Here is a 22,777-nt window from a genome sequence, read left to right on the forward strand (position 1 = left end):
TTCACTGTTGTGACTACATGATCTGACCAACACAATTAAAGAGAAGGAAAAGTTCAGTTGAGGGCTCACAGATTCAGAGGTCTTAGGCCATAGAAGGCTGGTTCCATTCCTTGGGGCTCAAAGTGAGGCAGAACATCATGGCAGAAGAGTGTGACAGAGGGAAGCAGCTTGCATCATCAGGAAGCAGAGAGAGCCTCCACTCTCCAAAAACAAAATATATACCCCAAAGTCACGCCCCAATTCCCACCTCCTCCAGCCACACCCTACCACTTCAATTAATCCCACCAGGGATTAATTCACTGATAGGGTCAAGACTCTTAACAATCTAATCATTTCTCCTCTGAACTTTCTTGCATTGTGTCACAAGTGAGCTTTTGGGGGACACCTCCCATCCAACCATAACATCCCCTTCAGCACCTCAGATATTTACCTGATCTCAGATCTCCAGTTCCATTTGAGGCATTTTATCTCCAGACCCTGTATTGATTCAGTTAATCATGACCTAACTGATCCCCTTCCCACATGCTTTTTCCCTTGGCTAACTGAGCATTCCCATTCCTTTTTTCAAAAATTGCCATCAAGTCCAGGGATCCCTGGTAGTAAAAACAACCAACTCTCTGCCTAAAGTAAGTTCATACACATCCTGTGAGACTAAAGGGAGAGATGTCCCCTCTGTTGTGAAAAACAATCACAGAAACCTTGGGATTTGCATACTGGGTCTTGCTCTGGAGCCAGGATGTTACATGGAATCACAGCCATGAGCCCTGGAGCTCCTCCCTTGCCCCAGGTACCTATCCCCACAACCCTGACACATGGAACAGAAAACTTGACAGTAGCATGGACCCAGGCTCCCTCAGTCAAATAGTATATACTTCCATTTCAAAGTTTTAGACCAAAATGCATGTAGCTGTTTTAACTATGATGGTGAAAGCTTACAGGGAAAACAGAAAGAACAGAACAGTTTGGATATATCCATCCCATGGTGGGCTTTAGTTTTTAATAAAGGGTCAGCAAATGCTGCTTCTATACTCCTTTCTCAAGGTACACTTCACTAAGGGTCTCATGGTTCATGGTCATGTCTGAATTCCTCAGAAAGACCTGGGTTTGTCTGAAGCCACAAGCCAAAAAGCCCAAAAGGCAGAAAGATACAGAACTCCCATAGCCCTGTCCACACCAGTTTCCTGGGTGGCAAGAGTGGTGGGGCTGGGAAGGGAAAGATGGGAGCAAATCAAGAGAACAGATATATCATATTCTTATGATACATATAAGATTTTATAATAGTAGAAGGAACTAGAATTCTACTTATTCCATACGGATAATCTCAAAAAACAATGCTATCTAAGGTATCTATCACTGAAGGGCATGAGCCTAACGATTAAACGTTAGAAACAAGCATTATTTATAGTCACATATTCATGAAGTGTAAAAACCATGCATGGACTTGATCAACACAAAATTCAGGAAAGAAGAAGAATGGGATAAAAGGAGGGACATGCAGATGGCTGATGTTCACTTTCAAATTTGGTGGGAGGTACACAGGTGACAAGTTATATTTCTGTTTTTCAATAAAGTATCTCAGGGAGACAAATAATAAAAAAGAAAGTCAAAGCTGAGGTCTAGTTCTTTGCAGTCAGTGGGTGTTTGTGTTGGGGGTGTGGGAATAGGGTGTGAGCAAACTGCCAACAGCAAGTAACGTAAGATATGTGTTCAGACCTCTAAGTCCTATAGTGTGGTTTTGTGGCCTAGCATCACAGCTATATTTTGGATCCAGATTTAGAAAGAAAAACATCCTTTACAAAGTAATTTTTAATGGATGACCTATTTCTAAAAAGTCCCTTCCAGCTTAAGTAAAGCATTCTAAAATAAGGATCTTACTAGTAAAAAAAGATCCAACTTGGGTCCAAATGTTATTGTGTCAAGGACTAGTATGAGATAGACACATATACCATAGGGAAGTAAGTGGTCAGCCAATGCAAACAGGTAGAGAATGATAGGAAGCTCCTCTGGCTGAGTTGCTCAAATCTTTGAGGCTTGAAAGGGGTAAACACTGCACTTCTGCCACCAAAATCAGCCACCTGTCCCCCTCAGAAGGGGCAACTGTCTATCACACTGCCATGTGGAGGATTGCGGGAAAGTTCAGCATACATATGCAGTGGATGGAAACATACCTAGACATAAACTACAAGGTGAGATTACCAATTATTCTCTATATAACATAAACACAGAGAATTCAATATTGATATAGGCCCTATGTTCCCCTTATGACACATACATAATAAATGTCAAAAGACTTAACAAAATGCTGATTTCTCCAAATGGAGACACCTTGAGAATGTTTATCTGCAGGGGAAAAAAGGGGGACAATGTTAAAACCTTTTAAGAGCTTGGGAGTACTTTCAAATATAAAAAAATTCTTCATAAAATATGTAAAATATGGCTATATTTTCATATTCATAATTCCATTAGAGCTTGAAAAAAGTATAAAATTTAGAGTGAATTTCATCTACTCTCATTTTTCTAAAATATACCCAAATTTAATCTTTCCTATATAAAAGGAATCCCAAAAACATATTTTCTGTCTTTTTGTCTCCACAGAGCCGTTCAGACTGAGCCTGGGGGCAGGTCTACAGAGGCCTCCCCCCAGAGAGGCACATAGCCCCAAGGCTCATGTGCCACCAAGACCTACTGGCCCAAGACTACCAATTTTGGGTTTAACAACAGCACAAATACAAAGTTCACATTCAATCTTCAATAAGCATCATTCACATTCGAGACCAAATTTACTCTCATTTTGCCTTTCAATCTTTAAAAGAAAGTCAAAACACATGTTTTGTTTTCAATTTTTTCTATCTTGTATCCTACATAAGTGCTGTTGAAAGTGCCATATATGAATGTGTAAGGAAGTAAAATATAGAACTGTGAATAATTTAAGCAACAGCAAAGCTTAGGATGGGCAAATCCCAAAGGATATATAAAGGGGTTGGCTTCATTAGTCTCAAGTCTCATGGTGAAGTTTGCTCTTTCTACCCCACAAAGCATCTTCTAGAACTGAAATACCTGCTTGATGAGTTCCTAAATCCAATCTGAATACAGACATGATGGCATCCCTTTAAAAGTGAGCATAAGATCCCTGGGTTAGAATGAAATGTAAGTCCAGGCAAATATACTTGAACACATTTAGGCCTCAGTCCACTGATTTAAACTGTGGAAAAAGCAGGAGTAGAAGTGCTTGCTGGTGTCTCTTCACCAATCTGCCTGAGCTAGCCCTTCCCTCCTTTGCCAGTCTGTAGAAACCTATATGGAGTGTGAAGAAATAAGAAAGAACAAGCCGTTTACCAATCATGAAAATCCTTGTATGCCTCAAAACACTGAATCTGAATAGCATGCCTCATATATAAAAACCAATTTGGAAGAAGGCTCAAAATAGTGATAACACTTAGAATATTCTCAACTAAAATTCCAGGCAAGCATGTCAGCCATGCTAACTAGTAAATAAGCCTAACACATGGTCATAAGGCAAGTTATTTATTCTTTAAAAATGCTAGACTAAATAGTAACTACTAAAGTCTAAGAGAAACTAAAACATTTACATATTTTAAAAGTCATCTATATTGACATCAGTTGGCCCAACTTGCAGAAACCTATGGAAACTAGGAGCAATCTTGTGATCTGGTGGTTGGGTTCTGGAAGTGCTCCAGTTCTGACACTTATTGCAAAGGAAGAATTGCAGGTGGTTCCATGAGGGACACATGCAGGTACCTGAAATGAAACCCACACAAGGTCAGCACAAAACACGGACATTTGTTTTATATAATCTCAATTAGGTTACAGAAAACTCTGTAGGCATCATAGCAGATAGGAAGGAGAGCTGACTGACTATAAGTACTACAATCTGACAATTATCAAACTAGGGCTCTCCAAATTCATTTTATTGATTTTACATGTATTCTTACTTTTCCAATCTAATACCAGATATACCATTTATTCTACTTCCTAATTCTGATACTACTATTACCCACTAAACTTTGAAGAGAGAGCCAAGATAAGAAAATGTCAGTAACTTACTTTGAAGCCTTATACTTCTCCCTAATTGCTTGCTGAGGTCGATGGGGTATGTCAAGGCACGCTTTGTGTAGCTCACTCAGGCAAGGCACAATTTCACTTAATGAGTAGCCTGTAAATGCAGCAAGGGTTTCTGGCTAATCAAGACAAAAGAAAAAATTGTTTCACATAACTTTTTAAAATACGGAAGTCAGAAGATAATCAATTGTAAAGTAAAAGGAATTAATTCCGTAGTAAATGTCCATATTCATCTTAAAGAAATCATACCCACTTACTTCAGAGACTTTAGATATAAAATATTTAAAAGAAGAGCAGAGTTCTAAATTTTAAGTTTGCTCATATTGCCTATCTGTAATTCTCAGTCTAGGGGCAGATCACTTCCCCTGTTCTCTGATGAGTTGGATTTTTACTGGTCCTTAAATAGTCCTGCTTATGTGGCCACATTATTTGTATAGAAAAATGAAAGCTTCTTAAGTCAAAATGCAGCACTAAAAATAAGTATTCCAGCAAATAAAGGGCGACACCCCATTTTTTTTAGTATAAAAGTGGGCCTTCAGAACAAAACCTAGGGACCCGTTTTTGATGACACTGCCTCCTCAGGGAAGAGGTAACACCAACTATCCTGTTTTCTTGAAAGACTGGTTGCAACTTCTGGCCATCCTCATTGAACAGGATTTTTCTTTTTAACATATGGTAAAGTCAACAACTTTTGCTCTAAGTGGCCAATAACTGCATCTCAAGGGCCCTTCATCAGTGATGGGCACCCAGATTTTTAGGCCTGCTTCTGTTGAATGGGCCTGCAATGTGATCTCCTTGACTTCCTACGATCTCTATTGTGCATGTAGTAAAGCCACTGAGTCAAAGTCATGACGATTGACTGATGTGCAAGATTCAGCAGCAAATTGCAGTCTACAGTGAAGACATCCAGTTTAAACTAACTTGTCCTTCTAAGAGGCAAGCCTGGAGGCCTTAAATGCTACTGAACAGATTTTAGACAGGTCTTGAATTTCATCTAGAAAGAAGAAAGAACCTTACCCAAAAGTGCCTGTTCACAATATAGTTTGCCAGGCAGTAAGCTGCTGCAGCTATCAATGAAGGAAGATATTTCAAAAATGGATCAGCTTCAAGTAGACTCAGTTCTGCTACATACTAAGCACAAGAGAAAAAACCTCATTGGAGTTAGAAATTTGACCAAGATCTAATTTGACTGCAGTCATAAGTACACCTAGGAAAATCATAATAATAAATTGTGTCTTCTCTTTGTTCAGACAGTACCCAGTGATGAGCACAGAAACAAACAGTCAAAACAAATCACTGGATCAATATTGGTATGACTGTCTTTAACCACAATGATATTTATGTTGTAATAGAATTTCGATACCCTAGTATTTGGCCTAACCACATAGTACATATGATAGGTTACTTTTCTTGTCTTACACTAGTAGTGCAGGTTTATGCTGGTCAGAAAAGTTGTATTGCTCTGGCACCTGGAATGGGAACAGAGCCTTCAGTCAAAGGCAAAGATATGACAATACTAAAGCTATTAATTTACTAGGCAAATGAATATGGTTCTGAAGCTAGAATAGTACTGATGGGAACTCATCATGTCAGAAAAAATATACTTTAAAATGTATGCAAACATCCTTATTGCTCCCTGTATGGCATAGATATACTAGATATCCTAGTTTGGAGTGAATGGAAAGTAAATTGATTAAACCAATACTTTAATACTTTCAACTAAAGTTTCTGTAACTTTAAATAACCAAACAATGCTTTATTACTTAATAGGTTAGGATGATGTTGGAACTAAATTAAACTACATCTTAGTTCCCAAACTAAGAAGTACTGCTTGCATGTGGTCTATATCCACCAATGGAAGAGTTTCCAAGCTTAAATTCCTTTGATAGTTGAGTGATTAGACAACTTGTGCCTGCCAAATATAGTCAATAATAATGTCCTATAACCAGATTTCTGTTCTTAAAATTAACTGTCTTTCATTGCTAAAAAAGTGTCCTGGGCCCACAACTGGGGGTGAGAGGGACCTTCAAAAGAATGCAGAACTGAAGGATGACTGGGAAAGGCTGCTTTTTACCCTCCTTGGCACAGGAAGTTCCTGGAAATCCCATGGCGTACCTTGGCCAGGTTCTCAGTTCTGACACACACTCCTTCATGCCGTAAGTACTGAAGGAGAAACTGGTTGGTGGTTGGTACGGTCAGATCGAAAGCTAGGACCTTCAGGAGCAGGTGTTCCATCCTTAATAGTTGCCGTTTTGTGTACGTATCATCAGTTATATAGACAAACTCGTCTACTTCAGGTGGATATATCTCTTCATATTTCCTGGGAAAGGTAAAGAATTTTTAGGAGTTTGGAACCCATACTTTACTTCCTGTATTACCAACTAGCCATGTTTCTCAGCACAGCATTGCTGACTTCTTTACTTTATTCTCCTTTTCCACTTTGATATCACTGAATTAATTGCACAGGAGTATGGAAATATTAAAAACTTGTTTCCAGATCATGAACACAAATATTTTGAAGATATGTAGTACTTACTGCTGTGAGTAGAAAGAGAAACCATGTCCAATTGAAAGTTTAGGTTTTGATCTCAGAGACACTAAAAAATTCCAAATGACAGATAGTACAAGTGAATTCCTATCAACTCTATTGATCTCAAATTATTTTGCGGAAAGAAAAAAATTTCATAGACCTTTGATTTTTAAAAACATCATATTTAACCTTCTCCACTGCATTAGCAATTGATGCTGAATAGTCAAGAGAAAGAGAATGAACGATGTTTCACTATTTTCATTTCTTTCCTTCTGCTTTTGTTTCTACTTTTTGTAGGAAACACAGGCAAGTATTTACAAATTAATAGCTAGAATATTTGAAATGAGAAAAACAGAAACTATCATTCTGTAACAGGTTACATCAATGCAGTTCAGATATAACCCAACTCTCTTTTCTCACACAATGAGGTATTGTTATGATACCCTGATAAGAACAGGAGCCAACTAAAACTGTTTATAAACTATAACCAAATATACAAACTATTATTGTGAGTTATTTGCTAAATCAAAAAGACAATTTTTATGTAACCCAAATCTCTTTAAATAGGACTTTTACTTGTATTAGAATATAGCCAAAAGACTGTCCTGCAAAATAAATTCCTGAATTTGAGCTGATGGCTGCTTTTGTCTTGACACAGAACTTGTAATAAATCTTAAACATCTGAATTGAAGAGAAAACATGTGGGTGAGATTCAGTTTCTTGGTAAATCCTGCAAAGCTAATGATCGTTTATCAAAACAGACACAAATAGTTCTAATTATCAAGCATTGCATTTCTTTAATAAGTGGAGAAAAACATCAAGTGTTTTGACAGGAGGTAGTTTTACATTATGCAAGCTCAAAGAATACTTACGAAGCCAGAAAAATAGCTGCAGTCCCTACAAGCTGCAATTTCCCTCTCAGAACAGACATGCAGGAAAGAAACCTGTCCAGGAAGTTGACAGCCAGGTACAGAGTTTCTGATCGAAGCTTATATTCTTCGCCAACCTCCACCAGCCAATCCACCAGAATCGTACGCATGCTTTCTGTGATGTCCGGCTGTTTCCTCATGTAGTGTGCTTTGGGTCTGTATCTTATCTGTTTGGAAAAAGAGTTTGGATATGTAAAAAGTTGCAATACAGGAAAGATCACTCTCCAGTATAGTTGCTATTTTATTTTTAAATCTTTTGAACAAAGGTTAGGAGGATGCTGATTTGGAGCCAAATAAATTTTTATCATGATAAGGAAGAAAGTATGAAATTCTGCTTCTATAGTGTAATGAGTTGATAACTTGAGGAGGAAATAGCAATATAGGTTATTCCTAAGAGTGAAATACTTAACACATAAATCCTTTGAGTCACACAGAAATTGTCCCCACAATTGCTACTCACCATCACAACTACAGGTTGAGTGTCCCTTTTCCAAAATGTTTGGGACATGATGTATTTTGAATTTGGGATTTTTAAAAAATATTTACATAAACACAATTAGATATCTTGGGACCCAAACCTAAACATATATGCATTTGCACAGACAAAAGGTAATTTTGTATAATACTTTTATTGTGCATAAAACAAAGATTCATAGTGTGGAGTTTTCCACATCCAGCATCATATCAACGTTCAAATAGTTTCAAATTTTGAGGCAGTTTGGATTTGAAATGTCAGACTAGGGATGCTTGACCTGCATTATTTTTCACAGATTTGTTATGTTTAAATGCCACAATAGTACCATTCACTAGAGTTTATGGTCAAGAACTTGTAGCTTAATATTAGGAGCTTGGGGTCCTAGAGAAGGTGGGAAAACTCACTTCAGCTTCTCTAAGGTACTGATGAATTTCTTCAGCATATTCAGTCACATTTATCACATCTGTGCCCAAATCTGATGCTTCTTCAGACTGGAAATGGAGAGATGAATCTACCAGCATAGGGGAAACTGCAGAGGTTTAACATTGTCAGATAAGTCATTTAATTTCAAAACTCCTTACCTCTACTCACCCTCCACAGGCAGTTGTGAAAACTAGTCATTATATCATGTTTTTCTCTTGCTAGCTACTTGCTACGGGAACAGTGCAGACAGTTGTGAGTAGAGAGCGCCATCAGCTACAGATGAATCAGATTACCTGTATTGAAATCCAGCAGGAAGTGAAGGTCTGACTTGAGTGTGCTGGTATCTACTTCATACACGTCCTCAAATGCCATCCCCTCTCTTCCTGGGCAGCTGTCTCTGTCTCCCTGCTCAGGCTCATCCATGTAGATATCAAATCCATGCTTGGATGACTCCAGAACCCCGCAATCAGAGAGCATTTTCTTTCCAGCTGGAGGGAAGACATTTTCTGATCCAGAAAAACACCTGATTGTTGTGATCTCCTAAAAAGGGTTAATTTCTTGTTAGAGGCCACCCCACAAAGGTCATCTATGAAATGTGAACCTGTGTGACTCAAAGCAGCAGCTAGGATAGGTAAGATTGAATCCTAAACTGAAATATCTGTTACCAATTTGGTTACAGAAACTAAAGCTTAGAAAGTTATATTTGTCTTTATCTGATATATGAAAAGAGATACCTAAAATTTGCTGTTTTCTTTACATATGTATAAAAGAGAACTCAAGATTATAGAACAAATAAAAGCTATAGCTCTTCTCCAAAATGAAATAGGTACTATCCACAGGAGGAAAACTGCAAGTTGGCTTTGCGTTTATAGCATCACAAGATATTTAAGTACTCAGCATAGCTCTTGACATATGGTCACAGAGTTCCCACAGTTAATATTTAGTTGCAGACACCTATGAAGTTCCCATTTTATTCCTAGTTATTTGGAAACATGATGATTTTGGAAACTCATACTACTAACTTCCTCTCATGAGTTATAAAATCTTTTTGTATGATATAATGCAATTGTGCTTGGTGAAATTTTTCAAATAATTTCTCCCTTTTCTTTATTCTTATAACACGAACAATGGAAACAACTGTGGTACCACCACAGCGAACAAGCGTAACACATCAAATGTTGTTGCATCTGAAAGGAAGTTATGTTGGATGGGATGAAAATCAGCCAAGTTAGGGCAGGTGAGTAAGCTTAAATGAGCCTGAGTTATATTTATGCAAATGCCAGCTCTATCACTATATAAACATTTTGCTTATAATTAATCTATCCTTACTATTGAAGGCTAATTCCAACTTAGTATGTAGTTCTTTTCTTTCTACTTAACAAATTAAATATATGGCCTATGTCTAATGAGGAAAAAAACCTTATGGTAGTATTGGAATAAAAATCACAGGGACTAAAAGGACCCCAGTCAGAAGTTACTATAATCAGATAACTATAACCCCAAGTCAATGCCAAGTTTAATTGTTGCTACATAAATAGAGATATGTGGGTTAAAGTATATATTCATTAAACAAACATTTACTAAGACTCTACTATGTTCCAGACACTGTTCTAGCTGCCCAGAATTCAGCAGTGAACAAAATGTTCAGCCCAGAGGTGGTCGGGGGGAGACAAACAAGGAAAGACAAGAGTAGGAATAGATAGAGTAAGGAGAGCAGTGTAGAACACAAGGTCAAGAAGAAGAGAGGACAAGCTCAAGGAAGCCTTACCATAGACCATTTAAATATGTTTCATGCAGAGGGGAGCCATGGAAAGCTTTTGGGTAAGGGAAGACTCTGCTATGACTTTTGTGGATTTTTTTTTTTTTTTTTTTGGAGCGGGGGATTGAACCCAGGAGCACTTAATTGCTGAGCTACATCCCCATCCCTTCCTGTACATTTTATTTTGAGACAGTGTCTCACTAAGTTGCTGAGGCTGGCTTGGAATTCATGATCCTCCTGCCTCAGCCTCCAAAGCTCCTGGGATTTCAGGTGTGCGCCACCAAGCCCTGCCTGACTTATCTTTTAAAAGGATCATTTTAGGTGTAGAAAGCAAAATCAGAATAAGATGACCAGTTAGGAAACTTACAAATTCCAGGTGAGATACACTGGGAGTTTAAAGCAGGATAGAAAAGAATGAGAGGTAAAGAGATTCTAAACATTTTTTAAAGTAGAACCAACAATATTTTCAAAGTAGATTAGATGGAAGGTAGGAGAAAAAGAGAAGTCAAGGATGACAAATGTTTTAGGTTTGATCACAGGAAGGAAATATGTTTCTTTTATAGAGATGAACAAGACTTTGGGAAGAGCAGGTAGGGAAAAGGGCTGATGTTTGGTTTTGCCCAAGTATTAGGTGCTTATTACATGATTCAAGTGAAGATATGAAGTGGAATGCTGAGTTTGTGAGCTTATGATACAGCTCAAGGGATGGGACAGGTCAGAGGTAAAAATGTGAATCATAAACAGACAGATGGTATTTAATGCTAGATGACCTGAAGAGATTACTGAGGGAGTGAGGCCAAGACTCCAACCAAAGACTAAGCCCTGGGGCACTCTGACTTTCGGAGATTAGAGAAACAAAGAACCAGGATACTGAGGAGTGGCCAATGAGCAAAGTAGACAGAACGCCTGGAGAGTGTTCTCTAAGATGAGTAAGAAGAAATTACTTCAAGAATAAAGAATAGTCAACCATGTAAAATGCTACTGACCAGTCAAGTAAGGAAAGAACTAAGAATTGAATCAAAAGAGAACAAGAGAAGAACTATAGACAGAATTCATTCAATAAATACTTGTATGCTATTCTGGCATATGTACTGTTCCAAGTACTAGGAATACAGTAAAGAACATGATATCCCAAATCCTCACTCTGATAGAGCTTGAGAGTTAATAGGATAGACAAATTCTCAAGAAATCTTGTTATAAACAGGAAAGTAGCTGCAAAAACATGCGTAGTTGAAAGATTCTGATGAAAAATTATAATTTATTTATATCCTTATGGACTTAGTAAAGCAGAGAAAACTGATAACAGAAAACAGTTATTGGAGCAAGATCCTTGAAGAAGCAAGAGGGCATTAAGTATACTGCACACTTTTTGGGGGGAATCACCTTATATAAAAGGGACATTTTAGTTACAGAACAGGATGGCAATGGCAGGGTATGTAGCACATGGAAACAATGGAAATTCCCTTCTGGTTGTTTCCATGTTTTTAGGAAAATAGTATACGAAGTCATGAGCTGAGAGAAAGATGGAGTAGGAGCTATGGAGGATTAAAGAGAAAAGGGGTTAAGGTATAGGCCTCTAAGAAGGTTGTAGAGGAATGGAGCAAGAAAATGTAGAGGTGGTACCAGGTAATGGGAGAGATTACTGATTGTGAATTTAAAATGAGACCACTCAGCAAAGCATAACTGCCAATTCACAAGCATCAGGTCTTAGACTATAAGAAATATTGCTAAGAAAATTAAGTTTATTAAAACCACTTTCACTCAATTTTCTCCAAAGCTTTGAACAGATTATTTTGAGTGTTTTTTCCAGACTAATCAAACCACCAAAAGGCAGATGACTTGAAGATACATGAGATGGGGGGCTTCTAATCTAGCCTCCACAACATTTTGGGGGAAATTAAACCTCAAGCTTTCTCACCTGTAAAACAGGAAGAATACCTGGCTCCCCTACTTCACTGACTATTGTGACCATCAAGCACTTAGATGTACAATACAGGCTTAAGGCATCTTTATGAAGGTTAATCTAATAGCAGACAGGGAAGACTTTTCTATCTTAAAAACAAAAAATCATTCCTAAGGATTCAAACCCCTCCTTTGCATTTAAGTGTCTGGATTTATTTTCAATCTTCAGAAGGAAGTTACCTGTGATAAGCCTGTGATAAGTTAAGCACATACAACTAATATCTGAGGGTCCATTACCTGTATGCCCAACTACTCTTCGTCAGCAGGAAGATGTCTGCTCTCAAAGCAACCTTTTTGAAATATCCTAATATAGCCTGAAGTAGCTTGATCCAATCCCAATTCTCACACTATCCCCAATGAACACAGCAAAGGTTACCCGGTACTGCTTTAGGTACTACCTTGGACAAAACTCTGACAAGGAACTCCAGCTCCATTGTTCATTTTGGGCAATCACATTTTTTTCAGCCTAGCCCCTGAATCACTCTGCATAATACTTAATCCAAACAGTTCCTAGGCCTATTTCCTTCATGTTGGAAAAATAACAAAAAAAAAAAAAAAAAAAAAAAAAAAAATTAATCACTATTTCTGGCCCAAAATAGGACCGGTTAAGATGGTCTTAAGAAATCAACTTCCTTGTAGTCCAGATCCAAGGCTGCAATATTCCTGGGGAGTCCGTCAGGTACAACTTCAGGAGAAAAGCATCTACTACCATCACAGAAGCGTCATTCTCCACAGCATCTTTCCCAGTGCTTCTTCATTACCTGGCCACAGGTCTTCCTGTACTGCCCATTCTCGGTTAGTACCCCTAGCACTGTCCTTTGTGGGGGATCTTGACCAAGCTGGGCTCTGGTAAGCATCTGAGAAGCATCAGAACCTCTGGTCACTGTAGCCAGGACGACTCCACTCTTGGAGCTGCTGCGACGCATTGCCTTGGACGCCACAAGCTGCTGCCACCAGGGAAAGAGAAAGAGACAAGCCGGTTAGTCAATCCTCCCTACCTGGGGCTCCAAGGATTCAGTGAATCTCTAAGGAGGCTGAGCACCAAGTCTTGGAATCGGCACCAATTGCTTATCTTCCCAACAAATTATTATGGGTTGAAAGGGCCATGAGTGACCCTGTAAGCGATCAAAGCTGCTCTGAACCAAAACAGTGCTTTGAATCTCTGCGGGATTTCATCCAAAATCTAGCTGAGGGCTGGCAGGAAGGAGACATCCTGCCAAACCTCCACGTCAGGATGGTAGGTTGAGAGTTTAAACCCCAAAGCCTCAGTCTTTGTCCGCCACGAAGCTCATCTCTCCTGACTCCAAACAAAAGAGCCAGGGTACCTGACTGCGGAAAGCTCTGTACCCTTCCCAAGCGACATGTAGGGTGCTGCCCCGCGGCCCTCCTCCCACCAGCAGAAGACGCCAAAACCTGCTTGGAAGCCAGAGCGGCCCGGCTCCTCCTGGCGTTTTATCTCTCTGTCTCGAACGATTAGCAAGTGCACACCGTGATGGGGCCGAGGAGCCGGCTGAGGTGCCGCCTGAGGGGGGCGGGGCGGGCCGAGGTGTTAATAGATTCCAGCGGGGGCGTCGGGCTCCCAGCGGCGGCGGCCTGGCGCTCAGCGCTGATTACTTTCAACCCACCCGCGTCTGTTGAATCGGCCAATCAGCGGCGTCCCCGGGCCTCGCAAGGGCCGCTTCCATGCCAACCGCAGCGGGCCTGCGCGCCTGGGGCCACATCGCCATGGCGACCTCCTCACCTGACGCGCTGCGGGCCGACGCGCCGCGACCCCTGGGCGTTCAGCCCCAGCCGGGCCAACGGGCGACCGCCCCCGGCTCTTCTGCGCAGCCCTGCCCGGGCGTGCCGCGGCAGGCGGTCACCGTCGCCACACGCGCCCCTTCTGGCCAGCGCCCCCGGCCTGGGAGGGAGCACGGCGCCCACCCCGCGATTGCCGTGCTTTGGAAGGGACTGTTTCCCTCAACCCGTTCCCCCAACAGCCGCTAACTCCTCCCGCCAACGTCTTTTGCGCGGCCCGCTCCTGAGAACCTTGGCTCGGGAGAGCGACGCGGGGCCCTCGGGGCTGCGCAGGCCGCGGCGCCCTGACCACGCCGGCCCGAGGGCGCGGCTCGCTCCCTTTCCCCGGCTCACACACCTACACTTCCTCCCAGACAGCAGCCGAGGAGCGGCGCGGTGGCCCCAGGTCTGACCCAGGGGCCTCCTAGTCCTCGGTGACGGCCGGCCTTCGGTCATTTTGGGCCTTAGAGCACCAGAGGCTGCGCTTCGCCTGCCGGGCCCCCAGCGCCTGTGGCCCAGTGAGGCGGGAAGGAGAATTGGGGTTTGAGGGTCGCATGTGGTGCTCGAGATCCCCACGAGAGGTCTTCCCGGGCCGGGTCCTGCTGGTAACGGGAAAAGCCAATCCCGGAACGCCAAGATTGTGGCCCAGGAAGAGGAAGGAACGCTGGGGCAGCGATGGGGCCCGGGACAGTGCGGGGAACGGTGGAGAGGCACCGAACTGGGATCGCTGCGCGGGCGGCTTGGCCGCGCGGGGAGGAACAGCCCCTGGACTGGGGGAGGGGTGTCTTCCAGGGAGGCAGGGTTGGGTCCTTAAATACGGGACGCTCCTTGAATCCTGGGATCCCCAGGCACCTGCAAAGGTGACTGGCAACCGGCAAATCAGATGAAAGAATCTACAACTTAATTTGAAAAAAAAAAAAAAAAGTGTGTGTGTGTGTGTGTGTGTGTGTGTGTGTGTATTCTCATGCCTACATATACTCACCTATATAGTCTGTTACTGATTTTGCTTAAAAAAAAAAAGTCATCCCTAAATCCCCAACGCAGACCCAAAGGACATTCAAAGGTCACGATTAGTTATCATCATTTTCCTAAGTGTACTTTCTTCATGTTTTCACCAGCGAACGGCTGTCGCGGGGAGGGGAGAAAATAAAAGTATCCTAACAACAGTGCGAACTGAAAGTCATCTGGTTGACTTGGCTGTTAAGAGGACGTTGGGGAGCATCTGGGGAATCAGTGCTGGATGCAGAAGAGTCACAGAAACTGATCTTGTCCAATGCGAGACTTATTTCTACACTTATTTCAAAGACGTTAATTGCTCCCTGGAATTTCTGTGCCTTTGAATATGAGAGCAACACAGGAACTCACGTAACACCGCGATTGCTGCAACAGATAAGGAAGATGCCGACCAAGACCAAAGGCGCTGCTTTGCATGGTGTCTCTGTCTGATGAAGTATGTCCTCTGCCTTGCGCACCCTATGGAAGACTTCTCACCACCACCACCCGATCCTCCACACACACTCCTGCTGCCTTCCAGGTCTCCCACCCCCGAAATCTTGTGATTGAAGGCCTCAAGGGTTAACTCCACCTGGGACTAGACAGCACGTCTTGCCAACAGACCAGTTCACTTGGGATAGGACTAGATTTGCTGGGCTCTCTAGTCTTGACCCCTCTGTACATTCCTTTCGGTCTGATTTCCTGGGACAAAAAAATGACTGAAACCTCATACTTTTTGCCTTTTCCCCAAAACAAAGGAGCCAGTGCAATGGTTGCTTCTGAAGCCTGTTGTTTTTGATCCTCTTTTCTAGGTTTGAAGTTGAAGAAGAGAAAGGGGCTGCCGTGTGGTTGAGGGTTGGGAAGAGACCCAGCTTGGCAGAGGCAGCTCTTTAAATTTGGATGTTCCTGACCGAAATCTAATTAGATCTAGAGGACAAGGCTATGAAAATGTCTAGTGTCTCTCAGCTGTCTTTGGCAAGAAAAAAGATTTTTAAATAAATAATCAAATGGAACCCTCAGATTATTTCATATTCCTTTTCTACTCTTGACCCTCATTGAAATAGCTATTCCCAAATCCAGCTTTAATACATACAAAATACTATCATTACATGTTAACACACCTTTCTTAGAAAAATGATTATGTAACTTATGGTTTTCTTTTTATGCTGCCATAGAATTCCACATGAAATCATTATAATCCTCTGGTCAGATTTTAAATTGGTGAGACAGATGAACTGGTTTTTATATATGTGTGTAATGTACATTATGATTTCAGATAGCTGTTTAACATGCAATACTTATTCCTTTCTTGGCCTTAAAAATATGTTCACTAAATATTATACTTCAATGATTTATAGCATAAAACCAAACTCAACTGATGAATAGATGCCCAATTTTCATTTTAAAAATACTAAGATGGGAATGATAGCAAATACCTATAGTCCCACCTACTCAGGAGGCTGCGGTGGAAGATCCTTTGAGCCTCCTCAAGACTAGCCTGGGCAACATATGAAAGTCCCAGTCCAAAAAAAACAGAAAACGAAAAAGAAAATATATAAATCTTTGAACTTAGAAATAAGAACAGAAGCCAGTGAGACCACAAAGTACTTCCTTGCAGTTTCATTGTGCTGCACATAATTATGTAGGAGAAGCACAGAAATTGATATGCCCTTTAAATTTTTAAAATTCTTCCAAGTTTTACATATTATGTTAATAATTATATTAAGAAGTAAACATTACACTTGATTGTAAATGCAACTTTTATATCTGTAATATTTGACATAACTTAAATACTAATGTAACTTTTTTAACAAATTACTTGAGCAGCACTTCTTACCTGGTAACTGAGGTCTCAGCTAGCTTTCACTGTAGAATTAATTTCCATGATAAGAATGACAGCTGAAATCTTTACTAGGGATTTTTAAAACCCCCAAATCTTATTAAAACTGACTCCTTCCCCTCCAAATTACAGTTCAAAGACAATCTTTCCTGTTTGCCAGCAACTACCTGGCATTTTCAGAAGCAGTTATTACATCTATTACATTTGCTTATTGTCGCTAGTTATTAACTTCCTGTTCAAACATTTCAGTTTTCATTAATTTGTATGAAATCAAGTAGATTTTCAGGATGGAACTGAAAAGAGATGAAAAAGTAGAAGAGCCAATTTTAAGGACAGAGGCCCATTTGGCAGAATATTTTCTTGCTCATGGACATGTCTCTGTCATTCTCAGGCGTACATCTAATTTAAGAACGAAGCTGCATAGTAAGATGGGAGACAGATGCTAAGGAGTCAAGAGAACCAACTCCAATTTGTGACATTTTAGCCCATGGCTTCAGGGATGATGACCAAAGATTGAGCTAAGTCCAGCTTGAGAAGCACTCAAAAGTATTTAACCTTAGAAAACATATTTTATACAGTTTAAAAAGTATATAATGAATGGAATTTTCATTGATACTTGTAAAAACTTACCTTCTCTGCATGCAAATGGTATGACTACATACATTACATTAACCAAAATCTACTTTTTATTCATTTATTAAAATTTTTGAGTACCTGTCTTATAACAGGCAATAACTGGGTATGAGTACAAGTTAAAATGCTCTCTGCCCTCAAGGAGCTTTTGTTCCAGACAAGCAGAGATAACTATATGCAGTATAATTAGTATTTATTTCACCTTGGGGGATACAGATACATAAATAAGGAGCAGTTGGAACTTAGAGAAGAACAATGCATGTTGCTGTGGAGATTTGGAAGCAGCATCCAGATATAGTATTTAAGATGATTACAGTCTTTAAAAAAGTAATAGATGTGAATATAATCTACGTATATCCTAGAAAGGGGACACCCAAAGAACAAGAATTTCCAGCTGTATTTTCCAGCACCTTCCAAAGGAGAGAAGTAAATTGTGATGTTCAAAAATACCACTCAAGATTGCCTCTCCTGGCTCTGTTACAGACTCTCTGAACAACTATCTCATGAAGAAGTCAACCTCCCAAGAACTTGGTGAAAGGAATAAGGTTCTGGTGACTTTGGTTACCATGAAGCAATTCTTAATAATGTGTTCACTAGAGATGCACTTTAAAATCAGATTTCTGTGACTGCCGAGATGAGGCCTTTCAAAGATTCTGCACCTAGGGAAATCAATGTCAGTGAGACAATGGAGACATTTTCCACTTAAAAATGGAAATAATTGGAAAAGTTTTGAGTTGTAAGGATTTTACTAAAAATGTATTATCAGAGGACATTGAGAACTTGGGTTTTACACTATAGTAGTCCTGAAATTCATCTGATAAATCATATATGAATATGAAGTAATTGCATCATTAAAGTTAGCTAACATGTATTCATTAGATCCTTCTAATTAATAGACCCATTTATACCAAATTTCCTGTGCAAATCAATTATTCTACCATCAGGTCTATAACAAAGTTGATTCCATGTAATATATTTCTTGTATTTCACATTTATCTCAATTCCTAATTTAAAATGCTATGAACTTTTCACATCCCCTTCCTGTCTTTGATTTTGTATATGGAAACTTTAATTGCTGTTAACTCTAGAAGTCATTTATTAAGTAATATTATGTGTATTTTGGTTTGGATATGAGGTCCCCCGAAGCTCATGTGTTAGAAAATGCAAGAATTTTCGGAGGTGAAATCATTGACTTACGGGAGCCGAAGCCTAATCAAGGGATCAATCTGCTGATATGGATTAACTAGGCAGTAATTGTAGGGTGAGCTGAGAAGGTAAGTCACTGGGGGTGTGCCTTTGGGGTTTATATTTTGTCCTTGATGAGCAGAGTGCTCCCTCCCCCTCTCTCATTCCTGTTGCCTTTTGCCAGCTGCTTTCCTCCTCCACGCCCTTCCACCATGATATTCTGTCTCACCTGGAACCCAGAACAATGGATTAGGCCACGTTTTGGTCAGCTTTTTTGTTCACTGCAATGCAAAAGCCAGCTAAAACCATTTGCCTATTAAATTTTTCATGAATTAAATCCTGTTGCCAGTAAATCACAGAATATTTATAAAATTACTTCTTTAATTGTTCATACAGAAATCAATAACATCAATGATGGTTACAACAAATAATAGTAGTTCCTATTCTGAAATTTAGGTTTTTAAAATACAGACTTTCATGCTAAAAAAATTTCTAACCTGGGGTTGATGCAGACTTGTTAATGACTTTTTTATTACTCTCAGAATTTTCAGGCCTAAAGAATTTGTATGGTCATTACTTGTGAAAATTGTTTGGGTAGATGAAATCTCAAACATGTACACGTTTTTGTAGAAACAATGAGTCACAAAATTGTTTGCATGGATATATTTTTTTTTCTTGGAATTTAATATATTTTCTGATTGAATGAAGCTGCTTGGTGGTTTGTCCATAACACCAGAACTGTTTCTTATTGTTGATCATCTTGTGTCAATAGCCAGCAAAAAATGTGTCCACCTGAAGTTCTATAAAGAGCACAACACATTTTAATTCATTATAGATATAGACATAGGGTTTGCATAAATGAGCAAGAATTTTATGCAAAGTTTGGTCTTATATAGGAAGAAAAAAGAGGCATAAATGATTAGTCAAAAGGTAATATAAAATAAACTCTGAGCAGTTCAGAGAAATTTGTTTAAAAGCCAGGAATTTTTCAGTTAATTAAAGAAATGAGAAAAGGTTTCTTAAATATAATCGTTTGTGATTAGCCTTGAAATTTGGGCCTGGTTTTGATATGCGGTTTGAGGAATCTATTTTCAAGAAGCAAGTACTACATGAATAAACACTGAGAAAATTTCAAAACACGTTATGAGGAGTGCTGGTATTCTATAACACCTGAGATGATAAGACATGTTAGAACAATCAGGAATATTGGGATGATGTCTTAGAGAGTTCTGAATGTCTGAGTAAGGAGTTTACTGTGGTACATCTGAACAGAGGAATAGGTGAACTTAGAACTTTACTGATGGGAGAACAATCTGGAAAGCAATGAGTGGCTCAAGATTTGGAAGTAGGAGATGTTTTGGGAAACAACTGTTAAAGGAAATGAAGATCAGAACCAGAGTCACACCATGGGCACTGGAAGGAAAGGAGACTCAATAAAGTCATTGTGACCACGGAATCTGTGTGATTTACCAACTGATTTTATGTTGGGTTTGAATGAGAAGATGGAGACAAACATGACTTTACAATTTTTAGATCAGGTTGGTGAGGGGTTGACAGAAATGCCACAAGATTAGCTAAATTCCCTATTAAAAGGCAGTAAATACTAAGTTGAATTTGGGGTATCTAATGACAAAAATCAGTCTAATAACTGCTGAGGATCAATGTTCCCCTTCATCTCCACCTTGAATTGTAAGAATCGTAATAATGAATTTTACTTGTTTTCAGAGTTAATTATGGAGTTGGAAGTAAAATAAAATTAATTCTAATACATTTTTCAAATATGTTTGCTTGGTATCCTCATTGTAAAATAATTATTAGCAGCTAGATGGCTATTCTAGAAAAAAAAACATGAAAAGATTAACTGCTACCTATCATATCAGGATCTCACCCTCACATTCAAGGTCCTCTCTTGAATAAGTTCCTTAAAATCAAAGACTGAATCTTCTTCAATTTTGTAAGCTCATTTCCTGCCAGAGTGCCTAGAACAAACAATAGATATTTGTTGATGAAATGATTAACTAATAAGATGTAGTTATAATTGTTACAAAAATGAGCCAAAGATGGCCCCTGTAATGGGCCCTGTTATTTACTCCTTCACTGCAGGCCTATAGGACTATTAACTCACACATACCTAACTCAAGTTCTTGTACATCCACTTGTTTCTAATATACCCTAAATACGAATATTTTTTAATCATTTGGAGTCTTCCTGTTTTGCTTACTCCAGAAACTGTACCCAACACTTAGCTTTAGATAAGACAAACTGGAGCTATACAAGCCTCCAAGTCCCTGCTGCCCTTGTGAATTCTCTTACCCAGAGACCCCCATTATGTGGTGTGACCTCACCTAACCAATTAACCTCCCTCTGTGGTTCCCTTGCCCCCTTCCACTTTGGGGTGGTGTCTCCAGTGATCCCATGCCATTGTCTCTGGTAGGTCTCATGGGTAGAAGGACTTTCTCCCCCATGACCACCCCTACATGCAAACCTGACCAAGTACTACCCAAAGAAAGTGCACTATGTGCTACTGCCACCTGGTGGTCACATCTTTCCCCCATCAGCCTGGAAAATCCCGACCTCACCGCAATACTAGATGTATACAAGAGAAAAAAGCTCATCTATTTCAATAGCTTTCTCAAGCCAAGCATTTTCTTCTTTCTTCCTTTTAGTAAGTTCTGGTTTTAAACTCATTAAAAAAATTCTTGGACCCATAAATATAGGAGGGTACTTGAAGATCATTTCATTAAATCCTGTCCTTTGTAGGTGAGGAATCTTGGAAGGAAGATTGGAAGGAAGTTCAGACCTCCTTCCACCAAGTTCAATTCCTAAGAGTGACATTTTGAAGTAAATTAACACCCACGAATCCTAATTTCAATATTTACACCAAGAAAGTAATTATAAATGGCTTTAAAGATTTACCTACAGAATTTTTCATAACAGAAAAATTAAAAATATAGATATCTTAAATAAGGAATGCATTAAATGAAGTATAATAGTCTATATTGACAGCTATGCAGCAATGGTCTGAATAACTATTATGCAGCCATGTAAAATGATAAGGAGAAAAATGAGAGAGAAATATATTCGACACAACAAATTTTATAAAATGGTAAGTTTGGTATTATGCATTTTGTTTAAAATTTGTATATGTTTAGAAGAAATTAAAATAAATGTGAAATGTTAAGAAGTTATCTATGCATCATAGGACTAGCTCATAGTTGAATTAATTTGGCTTATCTATAGTTTCTAAATTTCCCATAATAAAAATGTTAGATTTTTTACTTCCTGACCTTGGGTTCCAGCTGGTGGTTGTCCGTGTATTAATCTGTTCTGATGCAGCTGCTGCTGAGGGACCTGAGAGGCCCAGCCCAGTAGCTCCTTGGGCCACCCACCCAGATCCATTCCAAGCCACCACAAAAGTAGCTGGGGACCATGGATGTCACCACAGGGCTCACCTCCTGCTTCCTATGTTCCCTCTGCAGGCCATCTTGGTCCTGTGACACTGGAGCACCACATGAAGCAGGAGTGAAGGCATCTGTTCTCTCCCTGTCTCTGTGACCTGACCACCCCTGCCAGCACATCCTGATCATGTCTGCATTCCCGAATGGCTTCTCCTGGATCATGTCCTTCAATTCCAGTCACCTCTTCTGTAATCATGATTTCTCTAGTCTTCCACGGCATCTGGGACTGTGTATATTGGCTACGTGTAACAATAAAGTCTATGTAAACCTTGAAAAAAATTTTAAATAAAAATGTTAATTGCTTCATAAGAAAAAATACTTAAGAAGTAAATTATCATGGTAAGTTATAGGATCAGACATTCATTATCCAGTAGAACTTTCTGCAATGATGCAAATGCCTATCTCTATCTGCCTTGTCCAGTACAGACTGACCATATGTGGCTGAAATGCAACCAGTGAAACTGAAGAACTACACTTTTTTATTTAGCTTAACTTACAAAAGTCACAATGCAGCTATTGGCCACTATATTTGTCAGCACAAGGTAGAATATACACTGGTCAAGAACGGTCACATCACATTAAGACACCTGGTGGTCTGTTGAGTTCTGCTGTGAACACGAATGTGTATCTTTGTCTTGACTGATTTCTTGGTTATTCTCCTACTATAATTTATAATAGGAACATGATATAAAACCATTGACACAGTGTCGTTTCTTTGAGAACCAATCACTTCA

General features: G+C 39.7%; 1 protein-coding gene and 1 long non-coding RNA gene across 7 annotated transcripts in view; both read right to left on the reverse strand.

Moving 5' to 3' along the window:
* Positions 1-3,122: 3,122 nt before the first annotated feature.
* Positions 3,123-14,419, reverse strand: CCNA1 (cyclin A1). 4 transcript variants are annotated; one of them, XM_079136605.1, is made up of 9 exons: positions 14,293-14,419; positions 12,920-13,102; positions 8,731-8,977; positions 8,419-8,543; positions 7,483-7,706; positions 6,196-6,400; positions 5,098-5,211; positions 4,066-4,199; positions 3,123-3,759 (listed from the first exon to the last, which is right to left on the reverse strand). In XM_079136605.1, the coding sequence occupies exons 2-9, from the start codon at positions 13,082-13,084 to the stop codon at positions 3,708-3,710; spliced, it is 1,266 nt and encodes a 421-aa protein (XP_078992731.1). In that variant the 5' UTR covers positions 13,085-13,102; positions 14,293-14,419; the 3' UTR covers positions 3,123-3,707. The 4 variants fall into 4 exon arrangements, with proteins under 4 accessions (XP_078992731.1, XP_078992730.1, XP_078992732.1 ...); XM_079136604.1 differs by lacking the exon at positions 14,293-14,419 and adding an exon at positions 13,900-14,032; XM_079136606.1 differs by lacking the exon at positions 14,293-14,419 and adding an exon at positions 13,647-13,736 and having other exon boundaries at positions 12,920-13,105.
* A 4,600-nt stretch (positions 14,420-19,019) lies between these two features.
* Positions 19,020-22,777, reverse strand: part of LOC306659702 — a 112,115-nt gene continuing 108,357 nt past the window's right edge. For 2 of the 3 annotated variants that reach the window (XR_013763390.1, XR_013763391.1), the window contains exons 2-3: positions 22,038-22,311; positions 19,020-20,564 (exon numbers count right to left, since the gene is read on the reverse strand). This is a non-coding gene — a long non-coding RNA (uncharacterized lncRNA). The remainder of the gene's footprint in view (positions 20,565-22,037; positions 22,312-22,777) is intronic. The other variant, XR_013763389.1, reaches the window with a different exon arrangement.

This window comes from Sciurus vulgaris (assembly GCF_902686455.1).
Source record: "Sciurus vulgaris genome assembly, chromosome: 4".
NCBI lineage: Eukaryota > Metazoa > Chordata > Mammalia > Rodentia > Sciuridae > Sciurus > Sciurus vulgaris.